At 45.1% G+C, this 13,892-nt stretch overlaps 1 protein-coding gene across 3 annotated transcripts in view; it reads left to right on the top strand.

The window, feature by feature from the left end:
• Positions 1–13,892, top strand: part of NEDD9 (neural precursor cell expressed, developmentally down-regulated 9) — a 104,635-nt gene that overhangs the window by 62,579 nt on the left and 28,164 nt on the right. Inside the window, exon 1 of one of the 3 annotated variants that reach the window (XM_087763300.1) lies at positions 3,554–3,610. The exons of the other annotated variants lie outside the window; for them this stretch is intronic. Coding sequence (XP_087619426.1) covers positions 3,599–3,610 — 12 coding nt within the window. The 5' untranslated portion in view covers positions 3,554–3,598. Of the gene's footprint in view, positions 1–3,553; positions 3,611–13,892 lie in introns of those variants that run through there. 3 annotated transcript variants of the gene reach the window in all.

Here is a 13,892-nt window from a genome sequence, read left to right as displayed (position 1 = left end):
CCGTTTCACGTTGTGTGCCGAGGGCTGTGGTGGATGACTGCAGAGCCTGGCTGACGAGCAGTGCCTTTGGCTGCCCTACTGCTTCACCTGCTGCCGTCCCCCAAATACCCCAGAACCCCAAATGGCACCCAGGAGGGCACCGGGAAGACACAGACCAGTGGTGCAGCGAGGAATAAAGCAAGCAATAAGCTCACCAGGATGGTGTATGAGAGTAGGAGACGAGCAGTAGGTTGCCCAAATGAGCAGACAGTAATATTAACTGCCTTCAGCGAAAGCAAAGGAACAAACAAAAGCCATTGATGCGGGCACAAGACAAAGTCACAGAACCCATTTGCTACTTTGCTAGAATTGCAGCGGCGTAAAATACGAGGCGATGAATCAAGCCATTGCTGTGCTGCGAAGCAAAAAGACACATTACACGAATTACCCTCCTGAGAACTTCCATAGGGCCCTGTAGTTATAAATCCTGGCAATATAGCTCAAGTTGCCTCTACAACACAGACATCAGGAATACCAGGTCGTGGCTCCCGCATCAGCATGTTCCATTGTATAATTGAGCTGATTATCCAAGGCAACCAACTCAAAACTTTCTTAGACTACGCCTGAAATACAATATTACATAGCAAAGGCACGGCAGTCGACAAGGTCATTGACAAAAGCAAAGTGCTTGCAGTAACCACAAATGCGTGCTTGCCACGATCCTGACTTCTTAGAGCAATGTGTCAAGGTTAGGGGATCGTATTCACAAATCTCCCTTTCATGGTGTATCTAATTCCTGCTACTCGTGATAGATCGGGGAGCTCTGCCACACTGCCAGCTCTGCTAGAAGCGTTACACTAAGCGGGAGTATTTCACCCCCTGGGGAAATTAAAAACCCCCTCAAAGTGCAAAGAAAACCTAAGACGGTTAACGGAGTAGGTGAGAGAGAGGGAGGGAGAGCGCGTGAATAAAATGAGCAGTGGGACTTCACTGAGGAGGTGGTATGCGATGGCAATCTCTTTTTCTCCCTGTAAAATACCAATTCCTGTATTTGCTTCTTCAGAATTGTAAAGTATAGCTACCAACACTGATGGACTTTGTGGTTTTGTGCCCAAAGTGTCACTCCAGTGGCATCTAATTAAAGGTTTTTAATAGGAGTTATGGAAAGCGATAAAGGCAAAACAATATATGCAAGGGAACAACCCAACTAGAATTTTACATTAACACATCTGTTACCTCACATTAAGATCAGTCAGGGACATTTTACATACATTAAAAGCAACGCAAGCTAAAACAAAAGCAGAAGGCACAGCTTCTCAAATATGCTTAGGTTTCATAATGTGATCGTAAAGCATTCTGAAAAAGGAAAAACCCCAGTTACATGAAAAGTATTGCTATTGGTGGGATGACTGGAAACCAGATGCACTCTGCATTTAAATATAGCTGAAGTCAGAAACAGGGTTCTACTTTTCTTATTTTTGTCTCTGATACTTATCCCATTCTTATTAATGTGGTTTTACAATTGTTAATGCGTTTATCTTCATGACAATGGAGCCACATGAAGAGATTATATAGAGCTTACTCCGGGAACCGGATTTGGATGCTAGTCCAATACCATGCTAACACCTTAGCCGTTGCATCCTCTGTACTTAGGAGAAATTTCCTCATCCCAGAAGAAATTTTTTATCCTTGGAGTACGAAGGGCAACACCATGCAAAAAGAAAATCAAAGGTCAAACTCTACAGTTAAGAAACACTCCAAAGAGATTTGCACTCTCCTAATAGTAAGCTGGTTATGCATAATCACTGGAAGAATTCTTTTCTTAAATAAAGCGTCTGAGGACACAGCATATAAATGAGCTGTATTCTCTTGAAACTCAAATTTATTTTGATGTTATACCTGAAACAACGCTGCCCAAACTCAGCACATATAAAATATTATCTATTTCAAATATCTTCTTGGAAAATCAGAAGAATCAACAGCAACAACAAAAACGGAAGGAAAAACCCAGCGAAAAACCCCTACGAAGGGCTATAGCCAGTGAAGCTACAGCACTGCATAGGGAGGCACGCTCTGCACTGCAGAAAGCAGAGGCTCACTTTTCTCACTAATAACCGAGACACCTTTTGTACTGACAGGGACTCACACCGATGAACTATTAGAGCATGTGCAGTCAAGACGACAGTATAGAAAAAAATTGTTTTTGCATTCATTTAGTAAATTTGTATAGTACAACCACGTATTTTATGCTGGAACTAGGGAATGGAGGAGATTCCAGATAAAAGCATGACATTCTTTAGAAGCCATGAAGCCATTTTAGCAATAGGATCCCTCTCTAGAGGATTAATCACATGAGAATGTAAGGATATCACTGTACTATGGAATGAAGTTATGTTTGTAATCTGGTAGTACAAGATTATTCCTTGCTCTTTTTCCTTAGGCCACTAGAAATATCCTTGAATCCATCTGCAACCTAGAAACGTTAGGTAAGATCCAACTTGGGCAAAAAGGAGAAAATTTATTTCCTGTTCATCTAAACAAGCTGGAGTATGTCCCATACACAAAGACTCCTATTATGTGCACCATATTAATCACGCCCAATTAAGGAGTCTGACTTAAAAAGCATGGAGGATCACCACACATTTATTCTCCCCGCTCTTTCCTGCCCCCAAGATACCAGAGTTAATGATTACTCTCTTCCAAATAATCCTTATTTGCCATGGTCGCTCTTTATAACGGACACCTCTAGATCATCCAAGCCATCTTGGCCTCTGGTGTCTAATCAGCATTCAAATAGCAGTTTCCCAGGCAAAGCGAACACTTGGCATCTTGATTTGAGAGGCAGTAGTTAAAAGATTATCTTTTGGGGACAAACAGGAACAAATATCGATTGCAAAGCCAGACGGGGAACAGCATGAAGCGTTCAACCCCTCCAAAAGCCGCACAAGAAAAGGGCCGTTACGGAAGGGATGGACAGAAGGGGTTTGGCAGCACGCAGCGGGCTCCGTGCGCTCAGGCTGGCGGGCAGGCCCTGGCCCTGCAGGCCTCGGACCAGCCCAGGCTGCAAGAGGCACTTGTGATGCCTCGCTACTTTGTCACTTAAGAGCCTCTCTTCCCAGGGCCGCCTTCACCGATCGCCTGGGCGCTTTCAACCTTGACGGGCCCTGAAATCCCCCAGCACTGGAGGCAGCAGCCGGGGCAGGGGCAGCAGACAGAAGGCCTTTTGTTCCGAGCGTCCGTTCCATGCGGGGAACTCGGAGGTGTGCGGCTTTGCAAGGGCACGGTGGCGGGAAGCGGGGCCGCCGGCCCTCGCTCGGCGGGGGGGGGGTTTCTCCCCTTCTCCACGGACGGCGGGGGAGCGGCGCACCCCGACCCCGCCGCGCGCGCTCCCCTCGGCCCCATCGGCCCCCCGCGCGCGGGGCCCCCGGCAGCTGGGGGGGGGGGGGGGGGGGGGGGCGGGGCGGCAGAGGGCGGGGCCGGGGAGGGCCCACCTTGTCCCCGAGCGTGGCCAATGGGGGGGGCGCTATGCAAATGAGCGGGGCAGCCTGGCGGCGGGGCGCGGAGAGGCGGCGGCGAGAGGCGGCGTAGCGGCTCGGCGACCCCGCAGCGCTCCGCAGCCATGAAGTACAAGGTGAGCCGCCGCCGCGGCCGGGGCGGGCGCCGTCCTGGGGCTGGGGCTGGGGCGGGCGTTCAAAGCCTCGCGGGCTCGTCAGCGGCTTCCCCGGGCTGAGGGGCCGTAGCCCTGGCAGGAGGCGGGCGGCTCGGGGCTCCCCTCGGCACCCCCCGGGGTAAGCGGGTACGGCCGTTGGGCCGGGGCGGGGGGCGGCCAAGCCTCCCCTCGCCTGCTCCGGCGCCGGGTCTCCAGGCGCGGAGCCCCCGGGGGGGAAGATGAGGGGACAGCGAAGGGGGGAAGCCGGGGGGGAGCCGCCGGGTGCTCCAGGGGTGCTCGCCGGGGGGAGCGGGGGTAGAAGGGGCTTTTCTCCCCCGCCGCCAGCGCCGGGGGCGCCCGGCGCCTCTCCCCCGCTTCCACCGGCGCTGGCGGAGGGTGCGAGCCCGGTACCTCGGGAAAGGCGGGTTGGTACGGGCTGCCCAGCATCGGTGTGGGACAGGTATCGCTGCTTCTCCCCGGGATGTCACCCACCCGTGCTCCAGCCCGTTGCGAGTGCCTCGTTGTCGCAGGGCAGCGTTTCAGGGCGGTCTGTCTGATGGGTCACAAGCAAGAAAAAAAAAATACAAAAAAAAAAAAATACAACCGTATATTTCAAAAAATGGGTAGCCTATCCCCCTTTCCCGTGTTAAATAAAGTCAGTGATTTTAAGTTTAACCTTTTACCAGGTTTTTTTTCCCAGAAGACACAAATGTGGAGGCTTTCATCCTAATATTACTCTACTTAAAAACGTCTGGGCAAGGTACCGAATTGCCCACGGGGCATTAGATTACTGTGCAGACATACCGTAATCTTGTGTGATTGGAAGAAAAAAAGGGGGGGGGGGGAAGGAAGGGAAAAAACTTTCTTTCCTCTGCCAAAAATAACTTCAACGTCAATGAAAAGGTGATTTCCAAATGTCACACGTTATATACTTACTCAGAGACTAACTTGCTTTGGAAGTGAAGTCCATCTTCTTACTGAATTGAGGTAGCAGAATATAAAAGAGCTCTGATGCTATAACCTTGTGTAATGCTTAAATGTGGGCAGAATGAGATGTGCGAGTGATACCTACGTAAATATACACAGATTTTTATGCTTTTCCATATGTCTCTGAGCTCAGCCCAAGCTTTTAGGATCTCTAAAACCAAACTTTGGGAAAGTTCAGAGTTAAGTTTTCAGAGCTGTTGCCAGTTTCTCCATCTCATGGTGGTTAAGAATAACCAGGAAAAAGAAACTGTATAAGATATAGACAAAGATGCTCCATGACTTTGAAAATTTTGATCTGGATCTGATGGTGCGCTTTTTTTTTTTTTTAATTCTATCTCCAACAACTGACTGATTTGAAGTCTGAGATCAAATTAATCTCCTGTCCCTTTCTACACCCCCTCAAATCAGTTCAGGTAGAACTGATGACCCGCTTAGAAAAGCTGTGACTCTTTCCACAAAACGTCAGGCACTTGGGGGTAGAGGAGTAGTGTCACTGTTAGTCCAGAGCTCACGAACTGCTTTCCAGCTGCCCGTGGCTAAGCGACACTTGTATCCCAGTGGCGAAATAACGGTCCTGCATAATCATACAGCTTCCTGACTTCTCGTGTCACCATCTATCCTTCCTTTGCTGCAAGCGGATCATGCTTCATATGTAGCCCAGTGGCACTGCAAGAATAGGGATGGATAAGGTGGCTCAGAAGGGGGAAGGCTTCCCTGCTCTGTAATGTTTCCTTTGCCCTATCTGGTTGGAATGAGCATTTTGGGTTGGGTTTGTGATTACGTAATTCTAGACAAAGCTAGACAGAGAAAGAACAAGCCATTTAAAAAAAAAAAAAAAAAAAGACAACTGAGGGTTTTGGCCTCAAAAGCCTTCTTGTCAGACTAGGGGTGTTTACTTTCCCTGGGAAATGTGAAGTAGTTACTTACACTGTTTAACTAGCACAAACATCCTTAGATCTATTTCTTATCCCTGAAATAACATATAAAGAAAATACCTGCTCATTCAGTCTCTGTTATTTTCTTTCTTTTTGTATTTTCTTTCTGTCTTTTATTTTTCTGTAGGAAATCAGAAGTCCTGTAGTTTTTATTCTATACAGAAAACAAAGGAACAGAGCATGCTCATGGCCTGCCTGGGGACATACCATCACTTCAGAGGTGGCTTAGCTTCCAGGTGCAGAGTTGGGTCTATTTAACTGCTCCTGGTGTTATACTGGGGTCTGTCATTTTTTACTTTCATTGTGATAGTCCACAAGATAAGGCCTGATTTAATGAAATGGTTGAGATGCTTGTTATAGTTTAGTTAGATTAATAATAGTTGAACAGAACAAGATCTGACTCGTGTGAGACCCTGAGTACATCTCTACAACTCCTGGCTTCACTTTCAGTATGACTAAACCCAAGGTCATTTCTGGTCTAGAAATCCTTTCTGCTTCTCAGTCTGCCCATTTTGTTTTGCTCATAAAGGTTTTAAAAACTTGTTCCCACTCTTCTTTCACCTAAGTTTCTTTTATTGTCCATCCCACTCTTTAACCATTCTTCCACCATAATACTCAAGTCCAAGTCCTCCGAAAGCCAGTGGGAAAATCCCTGTGGATTTCAGCAAGTTCAGAATTTTACCTTATATATGTCTCTACACTTCTATCTTTTGCGCACTGTGTACAATTCAGTGAAGACGTAACTGTTCAAAGCAAAGACAGATTTGACCCCAAGTTAGATCCTGTTCTACCATGCATGTACTAATTAAATATTGGAGAACGCAGTAGTTATTCTAACTGAGCCATAGGAAATGTTAAGCATAACAAATAGTTGTATGTGGTTGTGAGCGTTTCTTAGTCCTACTTGTCTAAAAGCTACTTTCAGAAACCAATTCCTGTAGGGTGCAGTTGTATTATGGCAATACCCCAGTTCTGCATGTGATGACAACAGCATCCCTTTGCGCTAAATCTCCACGTACCACAAAACTGCATCCCATCAAGTTCTCACAGGATGCCATTCCAGTATTCTGTAATCCGGAAGGTAGGATCAACCTTTTCTGAAACCAAACCCAGCCTAGACTGTGATTCCAAGGATGAAGCCATTACAGCTAAAATGTACTATGTAGGAACAGAAATACCAGTGGGTTACCACGATCCGAGAAGAACATGGATGGGAGAGGATATATCTGGCCAGCAATTCCAGTGCACTTAACTCAGGCAACCGAAGTGTGACAGAAGCAAAAGGGAAAAGACTTTGTCATAACAAGGCTTTTGTAGCTTGTTGGCTGTTGACAAGCAAGACAAAAAAGAGGGGGAAGGAAAAAGGGGGACTTATCTATCTACTAAAAGGTCCAAACAGCTAGTGAAAGAGGAGATGGAAAGAAAACTGCATTCCTTACCTCATTTAAGCCAAAGGGAATGACATAGATGTAAAGTATGAGGTCTTGATTATCTATTTTTAGACAATTTGTTGGGCAAGGAAGAAACCTAAGTAAATAGGGTTTGAAATGCCTGCCATTTGTGCTAAGGCACAGTCCTGTAATATATAGACTTGATTACAGTGCCTGCACGCCAAGACAAACAAAATAGTGTCACTAGGAAGAAATACTATATTCCCAACCAGAAATGCTTGTGAAAAGCTGCTTGTAACCCTGGCAATGAAAGGCTTGAAGTGTTGGGCCATGTCAAGGGAAAAGAACTGCCTGTACTTTACTAACCAAATCCTCTCTGTTTTGTTTATTCCTCACACTCTTCTTTGTTTTCCTTTTTTTTTTTTTTTGATATCTCAGCAATCACAGGGTGACAGTCAAACTTAGAAGTAAACAGGAACTGTAAAACCTTGTAAAAGGTAATACTAGAAGAACAAGCCAACAAAGAGAGAAACTGTCCAAAATTGTGCTGTCTCCGTTACCATCATGAATTTGCAATGAAAGTTTCGTGATTTTTTTTCTCTTTTCTGTGCATGTACAGAGAGGGGTGGCAGAAGCCTAGCAGGGTCAGGCCTAAATCAGCGGCAGCACTAGTAAGGTGTAGCAGTAGGACTGGCTCCTTCCCAAAGCTTGGAGGGCCACTGTCATTTTCAGATTCCCGCTCTTCCCCACTGTGGCCTCTATGTGCCACCACCCCCCCTGTAGACTTATGTACTGCTTATAAGCCTCCAATTTTGGGTCAAATATGTATTTGTATACTTAGAGGTAACTGTCTCAATACCTCAGGGTATTTGAGAAACTCCCACGATAGGATTTGTTCGCCCTCCCAAAGACTTGGTAGGATAGCAAGGTACTGTTAATTCTGTTCTACAGATGGAGGTGCTGAGGCTCAGGGATTTTACAGGACTTGTTTCAGAGGAAGAAGAACCATCACAAAGCATTACAGCTAACAGCATGCAGGTTTTTTGCATGATTTCTAAAATTCTATGGTTTTATGCTAACAGCTGCTCATGAGTAATGTAGCTGTAAGTCTGTCACCAGTCTGAACCTGGTACTCTAATCTCTCTCTGTCCAGTAGTTATAGTATATGACAGGGAAGCAGAACTGCCACATAGAACAGTCTTCCTTACATTTTTGATAGTTCCAATTCAGTTTGACCCTAGATAGTGCAAGAGGCATTGGATGCTGATCTGCGGGTTTTGCTTGTGCTTTTAAGATCCCGCTAGAGGTTGCAGTCACATTAAACTATTAGTTTGCCTTGAGGTACCTTTACCCAACATTAGTCATTCCAGACAGTGCCATAGTATCAAAAGACCCAGTCAGAGGGTGTGCTACTAGATCAGAGAGCAGGAGAACTGCCTAATAGTAAGACTTTATGGAAACATCTTCTGCAAAGGAAAAATTAAAGTACATTTCAGGAGAGTTCTGCACCCTTCGAAGCCGATAACCACCATTTTGCAGAATACAGGCTAGCCTTTGGAGAAGTCTTATGAAGCGTTACTGTGAGCTCGTTAAGTGGTGGACTACACCGTGTAAGACCACATACAAACTCACCTTTGGAATCTTATGATCTCAAGCACAGCAACAAGCAGTCTTTGAAAAGATTATATTTGCACTGATATCTTATCGCTGAACATTGAACTCCTACGTGTAGTGGCTCAGGAGAAGTCTATATTATTGAACTGCCTCTGCTCCATTACAAATACCAGAGTCATTGCAGCAAGGCCAGGTGTGTCTGGTGACCCGACTAAGAGTTCAAATGTTCCAGTTCTGAGTCACACCCCCCCCTCCCCGTGTGCCACTACCGGAATGGGCGTACCTACTGGCTGCTTTGGCCATCTTTAGAAACGGTAGGAGACAAGAAACCTGTTTGTCTTCTCACAAAGAGCTTGCACTCGTGGTAGTCCTCACCCAAGCATGAGGTCCCGCTCTTGCACAGAAGTGCAGGAGAAGAGGATGTTCCCTCGGTATCTGGAAATAGCAAACAGCCTTCTGCCTCTGTGCATACAAAGAGCAGAAAACCATGACTGGAGCATAGGGCTTCCTCCTTGTCATGTTGCTGTTATCAAAGATGTTAGGGGCATGGGAATGACTTGATGGGCTTAGGTCTCTTAGGGGCCTACGTAAAGTCACTTTTGCTTATTTTCTTTGGACTAGCTTGTCGCAGACATTTAGGTACTTCAATCCCATTCATACCAACAGCAGTTAGGAATCCTCCTGTCTCTAAGATCTAGAGTTTAATTTCATTTTTCAAGCAACATAAGCACTTAAGAGAAGCATGCACAGGTGTCTGCTTTAGCTGTAGCAATGGTGGAGAATCCTTATCTTCTGCTGTTCCCATTTCTGGCTGCACTTGATGGAGACAGGTAACTGAACTTCTTGAGACACTAAAGTCCACAAACCTCTGTAGCCTGCATTCAGTGATGTTTCGAATTGTAAATGTGCAAGTCACTTTTCAAGATGCTTCTTTATGTAATACATGATCTCTGAGCATCCATGAAAGCAATGGACATTTACATGTTACAGCAGTACTCTGACTGCTGAAAGATGCTTTATGCTATGTCTTCAGTAGGATTGATCAGCCAGTCCTCTGGGACTGTACTACAAGAGAATATTTACAGCATGTATTCAGCAATATTTGTTAAGTTGGGCTACTGCTGAGTAAAGCTGCAATTAGGGGTACTCCTTGCTGCCTGTAAACTGCTGCAACTCTGGGTATCAGCGAAGCTGCGTCACTTTATAGCACCTAGGAGTACAGCCCTTGAGTATTGCTGCCTGTCTGTCACAGACTGCTCTTGGCAAGTGGCCTTTTTCTCTTGCCTTTTGGTCTAGACATTACAGTAGTGGAAACTGTCTTAATTTTAAGGAGTTCATTTTTCCACAGCAGATTTGGACATAGCTTGCGTTTGACAAGAAACAGGACTGCTAAAGCTATAGTTTGCAGTCCTAGAAACAGAAGTGCATAGCATGACAAAAATTGTGTATTTTTTTTTTTCTCTATAGGGGTGAGGCCCATTCTCGCCTTTCTATTTTTGTGTTTGTTTTAAAAACACTTCATTCACAGTCAGAGTGGATTAGCCTGCCCGGAAAAGGAAGAGTAATAAGAATGGATTTACTCTACAGGAATGCAGTCAGCGCATCAGAAGCCCTTTCTTAAGCAGGCCTCATTCACAGCAAGGTTGAAATTTTTAGCAGGAGTAATACTGTGAATCATTTGGAGACAACAAATCTTAGAAAATGCTGAAAAATTTAGGAGTAAATCTCAATTCCTCCAATGAGTGTCCTGCTTATTTGAGGGCAGGGAGAGGAAGATGCAGACCATAAAAATTCAGTGATTCTCTTTCAAAGGAATTTTTTGATCCAGAAGGTTAAGTACAAAACAACTGGAAGTGTGCACTCTGTTTTACATACAGCTTGCAGTAGGTAGAGTCATAAATGCCCTTGTCCTATGGGCTTTACACCTAGCTAAAACACTTGGGTAATAAAACAATTTTTACTGTTACAGAAGGGCCTAGTTTACAAGCAGATACCTTGTCTTTTTTCTCTCTCTCTGCTTATACTGCTTTATCTTGTTCGCAGCCCAGAAACTGCACAAACCAATCTCTCACATGATCAAGAATACAGTTAAAGTTGTATTTCAATCTGAGACTAAGCATAGTAACTATAACTGGTTAAAACATACCCACACATTCTCCCTCTCCCTTCTCCAGGGGTACACTTCCCTAGAAAATGTCAGCTTGCCAAAATTGAGCTGTTCTGGGAGGCTTGTTGACTTTTGGCCAGTGCCCTGTAGTACGGAGAAGACCCTGACCGAACGTGGCAAGCCTCATCTGCCAGCCAGGCCCTGCTCCCCTGGAAGCGTGTCTGATTCCCCTCCACGAGCCTGCTGAGGGCCAGCAGGAGCCTGGAAACATGAGTTCCCAAGCTTTTTTTGCTTCAGTAAGCTGGACTCTCAGAGCATCCCAAGTTGCAGCTGCTGTGTAGTATCCCAGATGGTGACACTAAAGCAACAGAGAAGGGTGGCTTTCCCTTCTACTGAGAATTTTTGGAGGGACTCAGGGGAAGAAGAATATGTCCCAGTTCAGCTAAGTTCTAGATTTAAAAAAAAAAAAAAAAAAAAAAAAAATCATACTTTCCAAAGCTGAAGACAGACAGAAATAAGTTGGTGACAATACCAAGGTCCTACATCTACACAGCTACAGTTTCTTGACAATTGAGTTGTGATTGTTTCCCCAGAGCTGCACAGAGAAGGGTTAAATTTGGGAGGAGGTTGGGGTTTTTTTGGTGGGTTTTTTTTTTTTTTTTTTTTAAAGGAAACTTTGTCTGGAAGAAGACTGCTTGCAAATGTCAGAAAATGGAAAACTGAGAACTCAAAACACACGTTTCAGGATTCTTTCTTTCCATCCTCTATTTTTTTTTTTTCCTTCTGCTCTGCTCCTTCAATTCTTAAGCATTCAACATCCGATCTCCTTTCATTAAGTTTTTAATTGCTTGCCCGAGGGAAAGAGGTTAGGTTTTCCATCTGCTTTTTGATTTTGATGTACTGTGGTTTAATCACAGTGAGATCATATTTACTTTAAGGCTATTGTTTGCATGCTTTATTTTTTCCTTTTTTTTTCCCCCCCTGTTGATGTCACAGAAGGCACACAGCCCTCAGACAGATTTGAAAAGGCCTTTTAAAGTCATGGAACTAGATCACACCCTTCCTCGGATGGGAGGAAAGGAAACTGGTTACAAGGGTAAAACATACACAGAAAACTTTGCCAGTTAGGTGTGGTGGAATTTCCCAAAATTATTAATAGGTCTTGAAGGTAAGTCAGGGGATGTGGTTTGCATTCCCAGAAAGAGCAAAGAAAATGGTATTTCAGGACTTCTGTAAAACCCCAGAAACTCGGAGAGCAGGGGAATAAGATCAGGATATGTCATCAGTGGATCTCTGCTCTGCTTCACTGTAAACGTTACTAACTGTATCTGCCTTCTGTGATACCTCCAAAACAGGGTGGGTGGTCTGACAACACAGGAGCAGCATACATTAATCTCAGTGGTGTTCCCCAGGGCTGAGCAAAAGAGTATTACCTCAGCTATGCCCTTTTTTAGCATAGCTATGACCTGTTGCGTCTCACTGCACAGACTCCAAACAGAAGGTTTCTATGTAGTAAGAGGGAGTTGCCACTTCTGTTAAGCTCCCCCCCGCCTGCTCACTGAACACCTCAGAGGTTTTGTGCAATTCAAATGGTGTTTATGACATAATACATCCCTCTTTCACTGCATCAGAAGTAGGGTAAATCAACTCATTTAACATCTGACCTAAAATTATATTTCTATGATTACCTTTGTAATGCCCAGGAAAGCAGAGCAGCACCCCCACACCTCACATCCTCTCTAACTAAAATAAAATAAGACCAGCCAAGCCAACCAAAAATCAATCAAGAGACAAAAGAATAGCATCCGAACAAACAAACAAAGCCTGACTTATTGTCCTTCTAGCCAACATAGAGTTATCATTTTGTTGTTCTTAATAGATACAGAGCCAGGAAACTTTCTTTTCAGCTCACTTGTCCAGTGTGAAGTATCAGGCACAGCAATAAGCTGTGCACTCAGCGCAGAACAATGAAGTATTTTATTCACACAGGCCAAGGTTTCAGTTAAGATCTCTTGCTCTAACCTCCATTTTCACATTTTTCCTTTTTACTTCCCCCCTACCTTTTCCACCCTCCTAATTTCTTCTTTTGGATTCACATGTTTGGATTCCTTCCCAAGCTGCAGGTTCACTGCCATGCCTCAGTTTTGCAAAGTACTTTGTCAGCTGCCTACAAAAAACTGGATACACAAATATCTTCTCTTTGCTTAAAGTGGAACAGCTATGCTGAAACAAAAAGTGTTCTCAGACCAGAGAGCACTCCATCTCTCACATGTTTACGTTACATTTGAATCCCAGTCTTGGGTGAACTGAGGGACCACATCAGCATCTTAGGCGGGAGTGTGAAATGCCTGGGCCGTCGTCAGTCTGCTCGCTGCCTGCCTGCCGCCCCTGCTGGGTAGCGTATTGTGCCTGCAAACGCTGACAGTGCACAACAGCCATGATGCCTAGTTTGGCTTATCTGGGTGTGAAGCAGTAAGGAGGGGACAGTCCCATTTTTCATCCTTACTTTCTGTCTAACTGGTCACATTACAAAAAACCCATCCAGAACAAACTCTGAAATTCAGGCCTCAGGCCAGACAGAGGGGCTGGGACAGCTTGGTGGAACACTGAAATAAGACACTTGCCATTCTCCCCTGCAGACCCAAGGTTTTCCACATCACAATCTCCAGGCAGCTTGGCATACTTTAGCATAACTGACAGCCTCTGTTCCAGAGATGCAGGGGACTAGACCGCAAGGATACTTAGAGCGGATGAAGATATGTCCTCCTTAAGGCTGTTAACCTCATAGCTCGCTCTCTCATGAGCTGTAAAATCAGCCTTCCAAATCTGTGCATGGAAAATTGCCTTCATTTCCATCCAGCAGGACTTGTAATTATTTGGGCTAGCAACACTTGACCAGAAAATGATCTGCACTAAAACAAAACTTGTTTTTTGGTGGAAGAAAGCGAGAGAGTGCCTAAAAAGCAGAATGGTGGGCTTTGCTTGTAAGAGTCAACTGAAACATTACTATGCTGAGCATTTGCAACCAGGCTCCCTCTTTTATCGTTAGTTATGAGCCAAGGAAGCTCACAGTTCCCGGAGCCAGCGGGCAGACCCACAGTCTGAACTAGATGCTAAGGGCCTTTCAGAGTCGTCTTGCTGAAGTTGCGGTAAGTGCAACACCCTGGTAGCGCAGCGAGCTCTTTCATACATGTTGTGGTAGCACTTCCTGCCTCCTCTCTGTAGCTGTC

Source organism: Nipponia nippon, unplaced genomic scaffold (assembly GCF_047370975.1).
Source record: "Nipponia nippon isolate SJK-2023a ecotype South Korea unplaced genomic scaffold, ASM4737097v1 scaffold_1, whole genome shotgun sequence".
Classification (NCBI taxonomy): domain Eukaryota; kingdom Metazoa; phylum Chordata; class Aves; order Pelecaniformes; family Threskiornithidae; genus Nipponia; species Nipponia nippon.
The sequence above is the reverse complement of the archived record's forward strand: the minus strand, read 5'-3'. Positions and strand labels throughout refer to the sequence as shown.